The sequence below is a fragment of the Thamnophis elegans genome, chromosome 17 (assembly GCF_009769535.1).
Source record: "Thamnophis elegans isolate rThaEle1 chromosome 17, rThaEle1.pri, whole genome shotgun sequence".
NCBI lineage: Eukaryota > Metazoa > Chordata > Lepidosauria > Squamata > Colubridae > Thamnophis > Thamnophis elegans.
The window spans coordinates 16,770,689-16,784,136 of record NC_045557.1 but is presented as its reverse complement, the minus strand read 5'-3'; the positions used below and the strand labels follow the sequence as shown (position 1 = coordinate 16,784,136).

General features: G+C 53.1%; 1 protein-coding gene across 1 annotated transcript in view; it reads right to left on the bottom strand.

The window, feature by feature from the left end:
• The window catches only part of NCSTN (nicastrin), a 47,703-nt gene that overhangs the window by 11,601 nt on the left and 22,654 nt on the right, over positions 1-13,448 (bottom strand). The window contains 3 exon segments of the mRNA XM_032233991.1: positions 1,319-1,494; positions 6,401-6,472; positions 9,835-9,939. Of these exon segments, the coding sequence (XP_032089882.1) occupies positions 1,319-1,494; positions 6,401-6,472; positions 9,835-9,939 (353 nt within the window).

Below are 13,448 nucleotides of genomic sequence, written 5' to 3'. Positions count from 1 at the left end.
GAAGAAGAGACTGGGCAGCCATTTGTCTGGAATTCCATAGGCTTTCCTGCCTAAGCAGCGGGCTGGAATAGAAGACCTCCCAGGCCCCTTCCAGCTCTGTTCTGATGGAGGGGCTTCCCAAGTTGTGGCCTTCTGCGTCTCGGCTCTGGCTTGGTCAGAAGTGTGAACGTCTAGACCAGTGTTTCTCAACCTTGGCAACTTGAAGATGCCTGGACTTCAACTCCCAGAATTCCCCCAGCCAGCGAATGCAACTTGAAGATGTCCGGACTTCAACTCCCAGAATTCCCCAGCCAGCGAATGCTGGCTGGGGAATTCTGGGAGTTGAAGTCTAGACATCTTCAAGTTGCCAAGGTTGAGAAACACTGGTCTAGACTCACCTGCGTTGTATGGGTTCATACATTTCAGATAGTCCTCAAGTTATAACCGGACATTTCGTGACCGAAGTTAACAACGGCACTGAAAAAACTGACTTACGACCCATTTTCACAGCGACAACCTTGGCCGCGTGATCAAAATTCAGATGCTTGGCTACTGACTCGTATTTATGACGGTTGCGGTGTCCCTGGGGCCATCTGAAGCCCCTTTTGCGACCTCCTGACAATGGGGTAGCCAGATTACACTTTGCAACCGGGCTACTAACTTATCAGCTGCGGGGATTCGCTTAACAACCGAGGCAAGGAAGGTCGTAAAACAGGGCAAAACTCACTTAACGAATGTCTCACTTAACCACAGAAATGTCGGGCCCAATTGGGGTTTGTGAGTCGAGGACGGCCCGCGCGGCTGGGCTTTCCAAACTTTTGGCCACTTTTAAGAGCTGTGGACTTCACCTTCCTGAGTTCAGCCAGAGTCTTAAAAGTTGCCGTGTTTGGAGATCTCTGGTTTGCTGAAAAGGATCCATGGTGTCGGCATTCCAAATAGCATCCAAAATTAAATCTGAGTCCGAGGCAAAGGATTCCTCAAAGTTCCAATTGATGAAGAGAGCCATGTTGGCACATCTGGGAAAACCCAAATCTGAAAGCTTCCTGGTTTTCCCCACCCAGTTGGAAGTTCAAGATCTTCCCTCCACACCCACAAGTCCATCCCATGGTCCCATCTTCTACTGCCATGCTGGCAGCTTCCACCCATCCAGTTCCGGTCAGGTGCAGAGGTGCAGAGACAAAGGATGACCTTGGCTTTCTAGAAAGAATGTGGTTATGGCTACATAGCATCTAACTCCGTACAATCCCGTTTTCCCACCATAGAAAATGCACAGTGGAATAAGAGAAAGTGTGGCAATGTCCTAATGTCCAATAGAAAAGATGGCTGCAGGCCTGCTTACCTGTTCTCAAAGTGGGAGTGGTGGTCGGCCAGGACTATCCCGGGAATCTGCTGGGCCCTCAGGAATCTCTGGAAGGAGGAAGGCGGGAGGGGCTGGCTGGCGTCGATCCCACTCATCACCACGCCGGTGCTTTCGCTGCTCTTGTTCAAGGCTTCCATCATCCTCTGGATGTTTTGCTAAGTGCCCCGGGGCAAGAGGAAGGACAAGCAGCTCAATTACGCCACGAATTCAGAACACGGAGGACGTTTTACTTGCAAGTGAAGGCAAAGATTCCCAGGATAATAATGTTGCAGGATCCAATCTGAGTCGGGGCAGGCGTTCAGTTTCACAGCTACTCAGATTGTTGGCCAAGCAGGGACAAAAACAGCCGAGAGGGGGAAAAAGATCGAAGCCTGGGAAATGGGACCCCCTCGTCATTCAATAAGTGTGCTGATTTACTGCCAGTTTACTAGGTACTTATTAATGCCTTCACAGGCAGCCATCAACACCCCAATTAACAACTAAAAGCCACACACAACCAGGCACCGCATAAATACAACGTGCACAAATTCTGGAGAGAGAGAAATTCTGCAAGAAGGGCTCCTCCAGCACAAGCCTTGGGAAGAATAAATCTTTGGTCCTTATGACTGACTCAGGTTGCATCGTGAATTTTTTCCTTACTATAGGGGGTGGGGGAAATATCCCACAGCCCCCCTCTGGGAGAGTTGGCAGATGCTTTATTTAAGGTCACCAAAATGGGCAGGCTGAAGACAGGGTGGCAAGATAGGGTTCAGCGCAACCCGAGGGGTGCTGAGCACCACGGAGGCCTCCCGGAGGAAAGTTCTCCAGGGCCACAAAGTCCTTCAGGCATTCAGAACGGAGGCAGAACGAGGAGTAGAAAAACCTCCAGGTTCCTGAAGGTGGGAAGGAATGGTTCCAAAGATCGCTTGGAAAATGTGGGGATCGAGGAAGGTTGGAGGAAAGCAAGGGGAGGGGGCACTTGATGGCTGTTGCCCGGGAGAAGGGAGACCCTAACGCCTGAGAGGCTTGGGAGACAGAGGAGGCGGCCACCCTGGTTTGAAGGTGCTGGTGAGGAGCATCAACTGGATCCGACCAGGAGCACAAAAGCAGCCTTTGCAGGTCACGGAGGAAGGTCACGGGTTCTAGGTGAGGGCAGAGGGCGCAAAGGCAGCTGCTCAGCACAGGGGACCAAGTTCAGGCAGGGACTGGCCTGAAAGGAGATTTTAGATTTTTTTTAGATTTTAATGAGCATTTATATGCCGCCCTTTTCCCTGAGGGGACTCAGGGCGGCTTACAACAATGGGGGGAAGGGAGTGCAAGACAAGACTTAAAAGAAAAAGAAAAATGTGAATAAAAAAATTAACCATAAAAACACAACATTCACTCAACATTCGGGCGGGGTGAGAATAAATCCTATCCCCAGGCCTGACGGGATAGCCAGATCTTGAGGGCTGTGCGGAAGGCCTGGACTGTGGTGAGGGTGCGGATCTCCACGGGGAGATTGTTCCATAGCGTCGGGGCTGCAACTGAGAAGGCTCTCCTCCGCGTAGTCGCCAGTCGGCACTGACTGGCGGATGGAATTCGGAGGAGGCCTACTCTATGCGATCTGATGGGACGCAGGGAGGTAATTGGCAGGAGGCGGTCTCTCAGATAGCCAGATCCACTACCATGGAGCGCTTTATAGGTGGTAAGTAAGACCTTGAAGTGCACCCGACGATCGACAGGTAGCCAGCGCAGCTCACGGAGGATCGGTGTTATATGGGCGAACCGTGGTGCGCCCATGATCACTCGCGCGGCCGCGTTCTGAACTAGCTGAAGTCGCCAGATGCTCTTCAAGGGCAGCCCCATGTAGAGCACATTGCAGTATTCCAGCCTAGAGATCACAAGGGCCCGAGTGACTGTTGTGAGAGCCTCCCGGTTCAGGTAGGGCCGCAACTGGCGCACCAGGCGAACCTGGGCAAATGCCCCCCTGGTCACAGCCGACAAATGGTGGTCAAAACTCAGCTGTGGATCCAGGAGGACTCCCAAGTTGCGGACCCTGTCTGAGGGGTATAAATTTTGCCCCCCCAGCCTGATTGATGGAACGTTAGCCGAATTTTTGGGAGGAAAACACAACAGCCACTCGGTCTTTTCCGGGTTGAGCACCAGTTTGTTTGCTCTCATCCAGTCTTTAACGGCTTCTAGACCCCGGTTCATCACGTCCACCGCTTCATTGAGTTGGCACGGGGCGGACAGATACAACTGTGTATCGTCCGCGTATTGATGGTACTTTATCCCGTGCCTCCGAATGATCTCGCCCAGCGGTTTCATGTATATGTTAAATAGCAGGGGGGACAGGACCGAGCCCTGCGGCACCCCACAGGTTAGGGGCCTCGGGGACGATCTCTCCCTCCCCACCAACACCGACTGCGACCTGTCCGAGAGGTAGGAGGAGAACCACTGTAAAACAGTGCCGCCCACCCCCACCTCCCGCAGTCGTCGCAGAAGGATACCATGGTCGATGGTATCGAAAGCCGCTGAGAGGTCAAGGAGAACCAGGATGGACGCATAGCCTCCATCTCTGGCTCTCCAGAGATCATCGGTCAATGCGACCAAAGCGGTTTCAGTGCTGTAACCGGGCCTGAAGCCTGACTGGAAGGGGTCAAGATAGTTAGCTTCCTCCAAGGTACGCTGAAGCTGTAAGGCCACCACCTTCTCAACAACCTTCCCCACAAAGGGGAGGTTGGAGACTGGACGATAGTTATTAAGAACTGCTGGATCCAAGGACGGTTTCTTCAGGAGGGGCCTCACCACCGCCGCCTTAAGTGCGGTGGGGAGGTGTCCCTCCCGAAGAGAGGCGGTAACAACCGCCTGGATCCAGCCTCGTGTCACCTCTCTGCTGTTGGCAGTCAGCCAAGAGGGACACGGGTCCAGTATGCAGGTGGAGGAACTCACAGCTCGCATAGCCTTGTCCACATCCCCGGAGGCAACATCCTGAAACTCAACCCAGAGATGGTCTACCAAGTCATTCCCTTGTGTCTCGGCTGGATCTGCGGGGGTGGAGTCCAGTTCTGATCGAAACCGAGCAACTTTGTCCGCCAAGAACTGACCATACTCCTCAGCCTTACCCTGCAGGGGGTTCCCCGTCTCCCTCCTATTTAGGAGGGAGCGGGTTATCCTGAACAGGGCGGCTGGGCGGGACTCGGCGGACGCTACCAAGGAGGCAATGTGTGATCTTTTGGCGGTTCTCAATGCCCGAATATACTCCTTGGTGCAAGCTGTCAACAGTGCTCGGCTCGATACGGACCTATCGGACCTCCACAGGTGCTCTAGGCGTCTCCTCTGGCGCTTTATCTCGCGGAGCTCCTCGGTGAACCAAGGGGGTCTCCGCGGGCCGTTGACCCGGAGGGGCCGTAGTGGCGCAATTCGGTCCAGAGACTCTGATGCCGCCGAGTGCCAGGCCGCAGCAAGAGTCTCCGCCGAACTGTGGGCGAGAGCATCTGGAATGACCCCAAGCTCCGTCTGGGGAGGAGGAGGAGGAGGAGGAGGAGGAGGAGGAGGAGGAGGAGGAGGAGGAAGGACTGTGGGGTCCTTGGTGCTCTCTGAGCTTGGTGGTTTTCTTGAAAATGTTTCATTACCCAACTAGGTAATATCATCAGTGATAGAAGGGAGGAGGAGAACTGTGGGGGTCCTTGCTCCTCTTTGAGTTTGGCTGTTCCTTGAAGACATTTCATGACCCAACTAGGGAACATCATCAGTGCTAGAAGGGTTTGTGGAGGGGAGGGAGGATTAACAATACTTATACCCCTTTTCACAGTGCTTCCCAGCCCTCTCTCAGCGGTTTACAGAGTCAGCATCTTCCCAGGTCCAACAATCCAGGTCCTCATTTTACCCACCTCGGGAGGATGGAAGGCTGAGTCAACCTTCCTTCCAAGAAGTAAGTAAGTAAGTAGGAAAGAAAGGAAGAAAGAAAGAAAGAAAGAAAGAAAGGAAGGAAGGAAGGAAGGAAGGGAAATTGGGGGGGGATAACTGTGGGGTCCTTGGAGCTCTCTGGGGTTGGTGGCTTCCTTGCAGGCATTTCATTGCCCAACTAGGAAACATCATCAGTGCTAGAAGGGTTTGTGGAGGAAAGGAGGAGGAAGAGAAAGAGGAGGAGGGCTGAGTAGTCCTTGAGGCTTTCTGAGCCTGGTGGCTTCATGGCAGGTGTTTCATTGCCCACGTAGATGACGTCATCAGGGCTGGAAGGGAGGGGGGGTGTGGGGAGTGGAGGAGGATGAGATGCTGACCCCTCAAGTGAGGGACACTTTCCACAGTGGCAACCCCCCCCCCCCACATACACACACACACAGAGGAAGGCCGGCGTCTGTCGACGTGTCTCAGGGACGGGAGGAGCAGAAGGGGGCCATGTGGCGTTCAGCGGAGATGCCAGGGACATCAGAGACGAAGCTGGACCGGACCCCTGACCCACCTAGCCCAGCCATCTGCTCTCGCCGTGGCCAACCAACTGTCCGAGGAAGCCCGCGAGCCTCCCAGCAGATGGCCATTGGCGGAGGCTCTCCTGCGGCACTCGAGGCCGGGAGCCATGGATCCAGAAGGGCCCATCGGAAGCCAACCTTCTGGTGAGCAGGGAAGGAAGGAAGGAAAGAAGGAAGGAAGGGATGTAAGGAAGGATGTAAGGAATGGATGGAAGGAAAGAAGGAAGGGAGGGATGGAAGGAAGGAAGGATGTGAAGGAAGGAAGGATGTGAAGGAAGGAAGGAAGGAAGGAAGGGATGGAAGGAATGGATGTAAGGAAAGAAGGAAGGAAGGAAGGAATGGATGTAAGGAAAGAAGGAAGGAAGGAAGGAAGGAAGGAAGGGATGGAAGGAATGGATGTAAGGAAAGAAGGAAGGAAGGAAGGAATGGATGTAAGGAAAGAAGGAAGGAGGGAAGGAAGGAAGGGATGTAAGGAAAGAAGGAAGGAAGGAAGGAAGGAATGGATGTAAGGAAGGAAGGAAGGAAGGAAGGAAGGAATGGATGTAAGGAAAGAAGGAAGGAGGGAAGGAAGGATGTAAGGAAGGGAAGGAAGGACGGACGGACCAGGCAGCCAAGAAAACGCCCCTACCTCGATCTCGGGGGTCTTCCGTGAGATGGGATCCGTGTGCATCCATAGGGAGGCATTACTCCGGAGCGCAACCTGCAACAGAGGGAGGGCGATGGGCACATGTGCCAGATTGCCCCGGGGTGTTTTTTTCCCCCAACGGAGCCTCCCATAGGCAGCAAAAGCAGAACCAGAGGCAGGCTGGAGGCCTCACTGAGGGAAAGCACCTTGCCCAGGTGAACAGGGTGCGGCCACCTATTAAAAATCAGCCGCGGCCAAATCTGACGCACGCAGCAGTTTGCCCTGAAAGGACACAAGGAGGAGCAAAGGGGAACCATTGATATTGGATATTGTATCACCAACAGAGGAAATTTCGGATCCAATTGCTGTGTTGGTGTGCAAGGGGGGGACGCTTGGCCGAGGGTTCGTTTGGGGGCGGGAGTCCATTTCTGTGGCGGGGAATCAGAAAGGCTAGATAATCTCCCGCCAATTATCCCGAGACAGAGGCAACGGGAGACGATTAGGCTAAATCCCCTAATCCACCCAATCTGCATTAAATCTCATCCCTGTTTTTTCCCCAAAACGACATCCCTGTGGGTTGGGTTGAGAGAGGGGGACCGGCCCAAATTCACCCAGGGGGGTTTCATGCTTTAGGCTGGACTAGAACTCCCAGTCTCCTGTGAATGGCCCAAAATCACCCGGCCGGCTTTCATGCTTTAGGCTGGACTAGAACTCCCAGTCCCCTGGTGAATGGCCCAAAATCCCCCGGCCGGCTTTCATGCTTTAGCCTGGACTAGAACTCCCAGTCTCCTGTGAATGGCACAAAATCCCCTGGCCGGCTTTCACGCTTTAGGCTGGACTAGAACTCCCAGTCCCCTGGTGAATGGCCCAAAATCACCTGGCCGGCTTTCACGCTTTAGGCTGGACTAGAACTCCCAGTCCCCTGGTGAATGACCCAAAATCCCCCGGCCGGCTTTCATGCTTTAGGCTGGACTAGAACTCCCAGTCTCCTGTGAATGGCACAAAATCCCCTGGCCGGCTTTCACGCTTTAGGCTGGACTAGAACTTCCAGTCCCCTGGTGAATGGCCCAAAATCCCCTGGCCGGCTTTCATGCTTTAGGCTGCACTAGAACTCTCAGTCCCCTGGTGAATGGCCCAAAATCACCTGGCCGGCTTTCACGCTTTAGGCTGGACTAGAACTCCCAGTCCCCTGGTGAATGGCCCAAAATCCCTCGGCCGGCTTTCATCCTTTAGGCTGGACTAGAACTCCCAGTCTCCTGTGAATGGCCCAAAATCACCCGGCCGGCTTTCATGCTTTAGGCTGGACTAGAACTCCCAGTCCCCTGGTGAATGGCCCAAAATCCCCCGGCCGGCTTTCATGCTTTAGGCTGGACTAGAACTCCCAGTCTCCTGTGAATGGCACAAAATCCCCTGGCCGGCTTTCACGCTTTAGGCTGGACTAGAACTCCCAGTGCCCTGGTGAATGGCCCAAAATCCCCTGGCTGGCTTTCATGCTTTAGGCTGCACTAGAACTCTCAGTCCCCTGGTGAATGGCCCAAAATCACCTGGCCGGCTTTCACGCTTTAGGCTGGACTAGAACTCCCAGTCCCCTGGTGAATGACCCAAAATCCCCCGGCCGGCTTTCATGCTTTAGGCTGGACTAGAACTCCCAGTCTCCTGTAAATGGCACAAAATCCCCTGGCCGGCTTTCACGCTTTAGGCTGGACTAGAACTCCCAGTCCCCTGGTGAATGGCCCAAAATCCCCTGGCCGGCTTTCATGCTTTAGGCTGCACTAGAACTCTCAGTCCCCTGGTGAATGGCCCAAAATCACCTGGCCGGCTTTCATGCTTTAGGCTGGACTAGAACTCCCAGTCCCCTGGTGAATGGCCCAAAATCCCCCGGCCGGCTTTCATCCTTTAGGCTGGACTAGAACTCCCAGTCTCCTGTGAATTGGCCCAAAATCCCCTGGCCGGCTTTCATGCTTTAGGCTGGACTAGAACTCCCAGTCTCCTGTGAATTGGCCCAAAATCACCCGGCCAGCTTTCATCCTTTAGGCTGGACTAGAACTCCCAGTCTCCTGTGAATGGCCCAAAATCCCCCGGGCAGCTTTCATGCTTTAGGCAGGACTAGAACTCCCAGTCTCCTGTGAATGGCCCAAAATCCCCCGGCCGGCTTTCATGCTTTAGGCTGGACTACAACTCCCAGTCTCCTGGTGAATTGGCCCAAAATCCCCTGGCCGGCTTTCATGCTTTAGGCTGAACTAGAACTCCCAGTCTCCTGTGAATGGCCCAAAATCACCCAGCCGGCTTTCACGCTTTAGGCTGGACTAGAACTCCCAGTCCCCTGTGAATGGCCCAAAATCCCCCGGGCGGCTTTCATGCTTTAGGCAGGACTAGAACTCCCAGTCTCCTGTGAATGGCCCAAAATCCCCCGGCTGGCTTTCATGCTTTAGGCTGGACTACAACTCCCAGTCTCCTGGTGAATTGGCCCAAAATCCCCTGGCCGGCTTTCATGCTTTAGGCTGAACTAGAACTCCCAGTCTCCTGTGAATGGCCCAAAATCACCCAGCCAGCTTTCACGCTTTAGGCTGGACTAGAACTCCCAGTCCCCTGTGAATTGGCCCAAAATCACCCGGCCGGTTTTCATGCTTTAGGCTGGACTAGAACTCCCAGTCCCCTGGTGAATGGCCCAAAATCCCCCGGCCGGCTTTCATGCTTTAGGCTGGACTAGAACTCCCAGTCTCCTGTAAATGGCACAAAATCCCCTGGCCGGCTTTCATGCTTTAGGCTGGACTAGAACTCTCAGTCCCCTGGTGAATGGCCCAAAATCCCCTGGCTGGCTTTCATGCTTTAGGCTGCACTAGAACTCTCAGTCCCCTGGTGAATGGCCCAAAATCACCTGGCCGGCTTTCACGCTTTAGGCTGGACTAGAACTCCCAGTCCCCTGGTGAATGGCCCAAAATCCCCCGGCCGGCTTTCATCCTTTAGGCTGGACTAGAACTCCCAGTCTCCTGTGAATTGGCCCAAAATCCCCTGGCTGGCTTTCATGCTTTAGGCTGGACTAGAACTCCCAGTCTCCTGTGAATTGGCCCAAAATCACCCGGCCAGCTTTCATGCTTTAGGCTGGACTAGAACTCCCAGTCTCCTGTGAATGGCCCAAAATCCCCCGGGCGGCTTTCATGCTTTAGGCAGGACTAGAACTCACAATCTCCTGCTTTCTAGGCCAGCGCCCAGAAGGACCAAGAACCCTGAAGGAGTCCTTAGATTTACAAGCAGAATTGCCCTGCTGACTCTAAAAGTAAGACACCGCCTGTCCCCCGTCCTCATGTGTCAAAGACCCAACTCTCGGTTGTAACTCTCTCTCCCGTTCCCAAAATTGGGAAATTGCAGCCGAGGCCAAACGGCCCCCAGAGCAGCCAGGCCGAGGCACCCGGCAGCCTCGGCTGGGCTCTTCTCACCTGGCCCAGCTCCAGGAAGGAGTCGATGTTCTCCAGCTTGATGGGGAAGCGTCCCTTCTGCATGTCGTACACCATGCGGGAACTGCCGATGTAGTCGAAGGTCTCCTGGGGAGGGGAGGGAAATCCAGAAAGGTTTCGTCTCAAAAAAGGGACACCTTTGCTGTGCAATTCTCTAAAAGTGATTATAGCAGCGTTTCTCAACCTTGGCGACTTTAAGTCCCGTGGACTTCAATTCCCAGAATCCCCCCAGCCAGCAGAGCTAGCTGGGGGGATTCTGGGAGTTGAAATCCACGGGACTTAAAGTCGCCAAGGTTGAGAAACGCTGGATTATAGTCAAACTTCTTAACAGCAGCGTCTGAGAGGGAGGCTTCTTGGGGGTCTTAGTGGACAACCAGCTAAATAGGAGCCAGCAGCCCCAAAAAGTCTGTGCTATCCTCAATTGCATTAATAGAGGGATACAATCAAGATCAAGGGATGCATTAATACCACTCTGTAAAGCCTTAGTAAGGCCACACCTAGAGTACTGCATCCAGTTTTGGTCACCACAATGTAAAAAAGCGGTTGAGGTTTTGGAAAGAGGGCAGAGAAGAGCAGCCAGGATGATGAGGGGACTGGAGGCTCAAACAGAGGATGGAGGATTGCAGGAACTGGGCCTGGCCAGTCTAGGGAAGAGAAGGACCAGGGGAGGCAGGAGAGCATCTTCCAATAGTTGAGGGGCTGCTCCAGAGGCGAGTTAGGGGGTCAGGCTGTTCTCCAAGACACCCGAAGGTCCAGAGAAGGAAGAATGGATGAAAGGAGAGATTCAACCTGGAAATAAGGAGGAATTTCCTGACAGGGAGATCAACCAACCCATGGAGCAGAAGTTGCCTTCAGAAGTTGTGGGAGCTTCATCACTGGAGGCTTTCAAGAGGAGACTGGACTGCCCTCTGTCAGAAATGGTGGAGGGTCTCCTGCTTGGAAGTGGGGTTGGACTAGATGACCTACAAGACCCCTTCCAATTCTGTTTATCTTAATCTAGCTAAGATGATCAAAAGCCTGGAAGTTAAAGCATACAATGAACGTTTGCAGGAACTAGGGAAGGGAAGGGCCAGGGGAGACAGGAGAGCATCTTCCAATATTTGAGGGGCTGCCCCAGAGAGGAGGAAGGGGGTCCAGCTATTCTCTAAGGCCCCTGAAGGGCAGGAGAAGCAACAACAGGAAACTAATCAAGGAGAGAAGCAAACTGGAACGAAAGAGAAATTAATTGTGATAACAATTAATCAGTGGAACAGAAGTTGCCTCCAGGGGTTTGTAAATGATCCAACACTGGAAGTCTTTAAGAAGAGATTGGACAACCATTTGTCTGAAGTGGTGTAGGGTTTCCTGCCTAAACAGGGGGTTGGACTAGAAGACCTCCAAGGTCCCTTCCAACTCTGCTATTCTATATCCAACACAACACAATCTAATTGGAAACCTCCTATTTTCCCCCCCAATGACAGTCCTGCAAGGTGGGCTGGGCTGAGAGGCAGTGACTGGCCCAAAGCCAGCTAAGGTGAGACTAGAACTCACCGTCTCCCGGCGACTGAAGAAAAGAGGAAAGGAAGGAGGAAGTGACAAGGAGGGAGGGAGGGAAGGGGGAGGGAGGGAGGGAAGGGAGAGAGAGAAAAGGAAGGAAGGGAGGAAAGAGAGGGGGAAAGGAAGGAAAAGAGGAAAGAAAGGAAAAGAGGAAAGGAAGGAGGAAGTGACAAGGAGGGAGGGAAGGAAGGGAGAGAGAGAGAAGGAAGGGAGGAAAGAGAGGGAGAAAGGAAGGAAAAGATGAAAGGAAGGAAAAGAGGAAAGAAAAGAAAAGAGGAAAGGAAGGAGGAAGTGATAGGGAGGGAGGAAGGGAAGGGGGAGGGAAGGAAGGAAGGGAGAGAGAGAAAAGGAAGGGAGGAAAGAGAGGGAGAAAGGAAGGAAAAGATGAAAGGAAGGAAAAGAGGAAAGAAAAGAAAAGAGGAAAGGAAGGAGGAAGTGATAGGGAGAGAGGAAGGGAAGGGGGAGGGAAGGAAGGGAGAGAGAGAAAAGGAAGGAAGGGAGGAAAGAGAGGGAAAAGGAAGAAAAAGAGGAAAGGAATGAGGAAGTGACAGGGAGGGAGGAAGGGAAGGGGGAGGGAAGGAAGGGAGAGAGAGAAAAGGAAGGAAGGGAGGAAAGAGAGGGAAAAAGGAAGAAAAAGAGGAAAGGAATGAGGAAGTGATAGGGAGAGAGGAAGGGAAGGGGGAGGGATGGATGGGAGAGAGAGAAAAGGAAGGAAGGGAGGAAAGAGAGGGAAAAAGGAAGAAAAAGAGGAAAGGAAGGAGGAAGTGACAGGGAGGGAGGAAGGGAAGGGGGAGGGAAGGAAGGGAGAGAGAGAAAAGGAAGGAAGGGAGGAAAGAGAGGGAAAAAGGAAGAAAAAGAGGAAAGGAAGGAGGAAGTGACAGGGAGGGAGGAAGGGAAGGGGGAGGGAAGGAAGGGAGAGAGAGAAAAGGAAGGGGGGAAAGGGAGGGAGAAAGGAAGGAAAAGAGGAAAGGAAGGAGGAAGTGACAGGGAGGGAGGGAAGCCTAGGATTTCTGTTGCTAAGCAAGGGGGGGGGAATGTTTCTTAAGTGAGTGACACCAATGCACTTTACAGCTTCTTCTCACACAATCACAACTGTACAAGGCCAAATTGTGCAACTGTCTCTGGAAAGGCACCGCAGCCAATCCCCCCCCCCCCCACACACACACAAACGTCGGTGGTGGGAACAGCGAGAAGAGAAATTGTTTTACGGCAGCCCAGAAGCTCCTGTAAAAGTTGACAGCGCTGCTCGAACTCAGCTCCCCCACTCACACCCCCCCTCATGCCTGGAGGGGAACATCAGCTGCTAACCAGCACCCCCTCCCCTCCCGCTTCAAATCTCCTCTTGGCTTTTGGCAGCTGCCATTTGTGCTTCCGTGTGCACATATATTTTTAATCCACTCCACGTGACTCCGTGTTTGGAGACGGAGGGCCTGCGTGTGCCAGTTGCTGGGGGGACGGGCGAGGGTCTTTCCCTGCCCCGTGGGGACAATCGCGCTGCCCACAGCTGCTGCCCTCCGGCTGCAGGAAACGGGCCTTTCCGGCTAGAAATTCTGGGAAGTCCAAGGCGAAGAAGCTTTGGGATTGTCCCCTAAAACTATTGGCTCTTCCCCCCATTCCAATTATTCTCTCTCTGTGCTCAAACAGAGACAAGGCAGGTTGTCCTTGAGTTACGACAACTCGTTCAGTGACCAAAGTTACAGGCCGCCCTTTAAAGAGTGACTTATGACTGTTTTTTCACACTTAACGGCTGTTGCAGGAATGTAACTAATGAGATTAATAGCATTATTTTTATTTGTACTGAAATGTATGATACTCAGGTGCCACACTTTTCACGCACTGATATGGATGTATTGTAAAATAAAATAAAAAACATGGTGTTGGGGGGTGGGGAGGCAGCCGGCATGCTTTAAGAGGAATCGGCTTCATGGCTGGCTAGGGAATTCTGGGAGTTGAAGTCCACCCATCTTAAAGCTGCCGGGGTTGAGAAACGCTGCTCTAAATATAGAGATTTGTTTTGGAGCACTGAAGCCTAACAGTTTTCTCAACCTGAGCCATTTGAA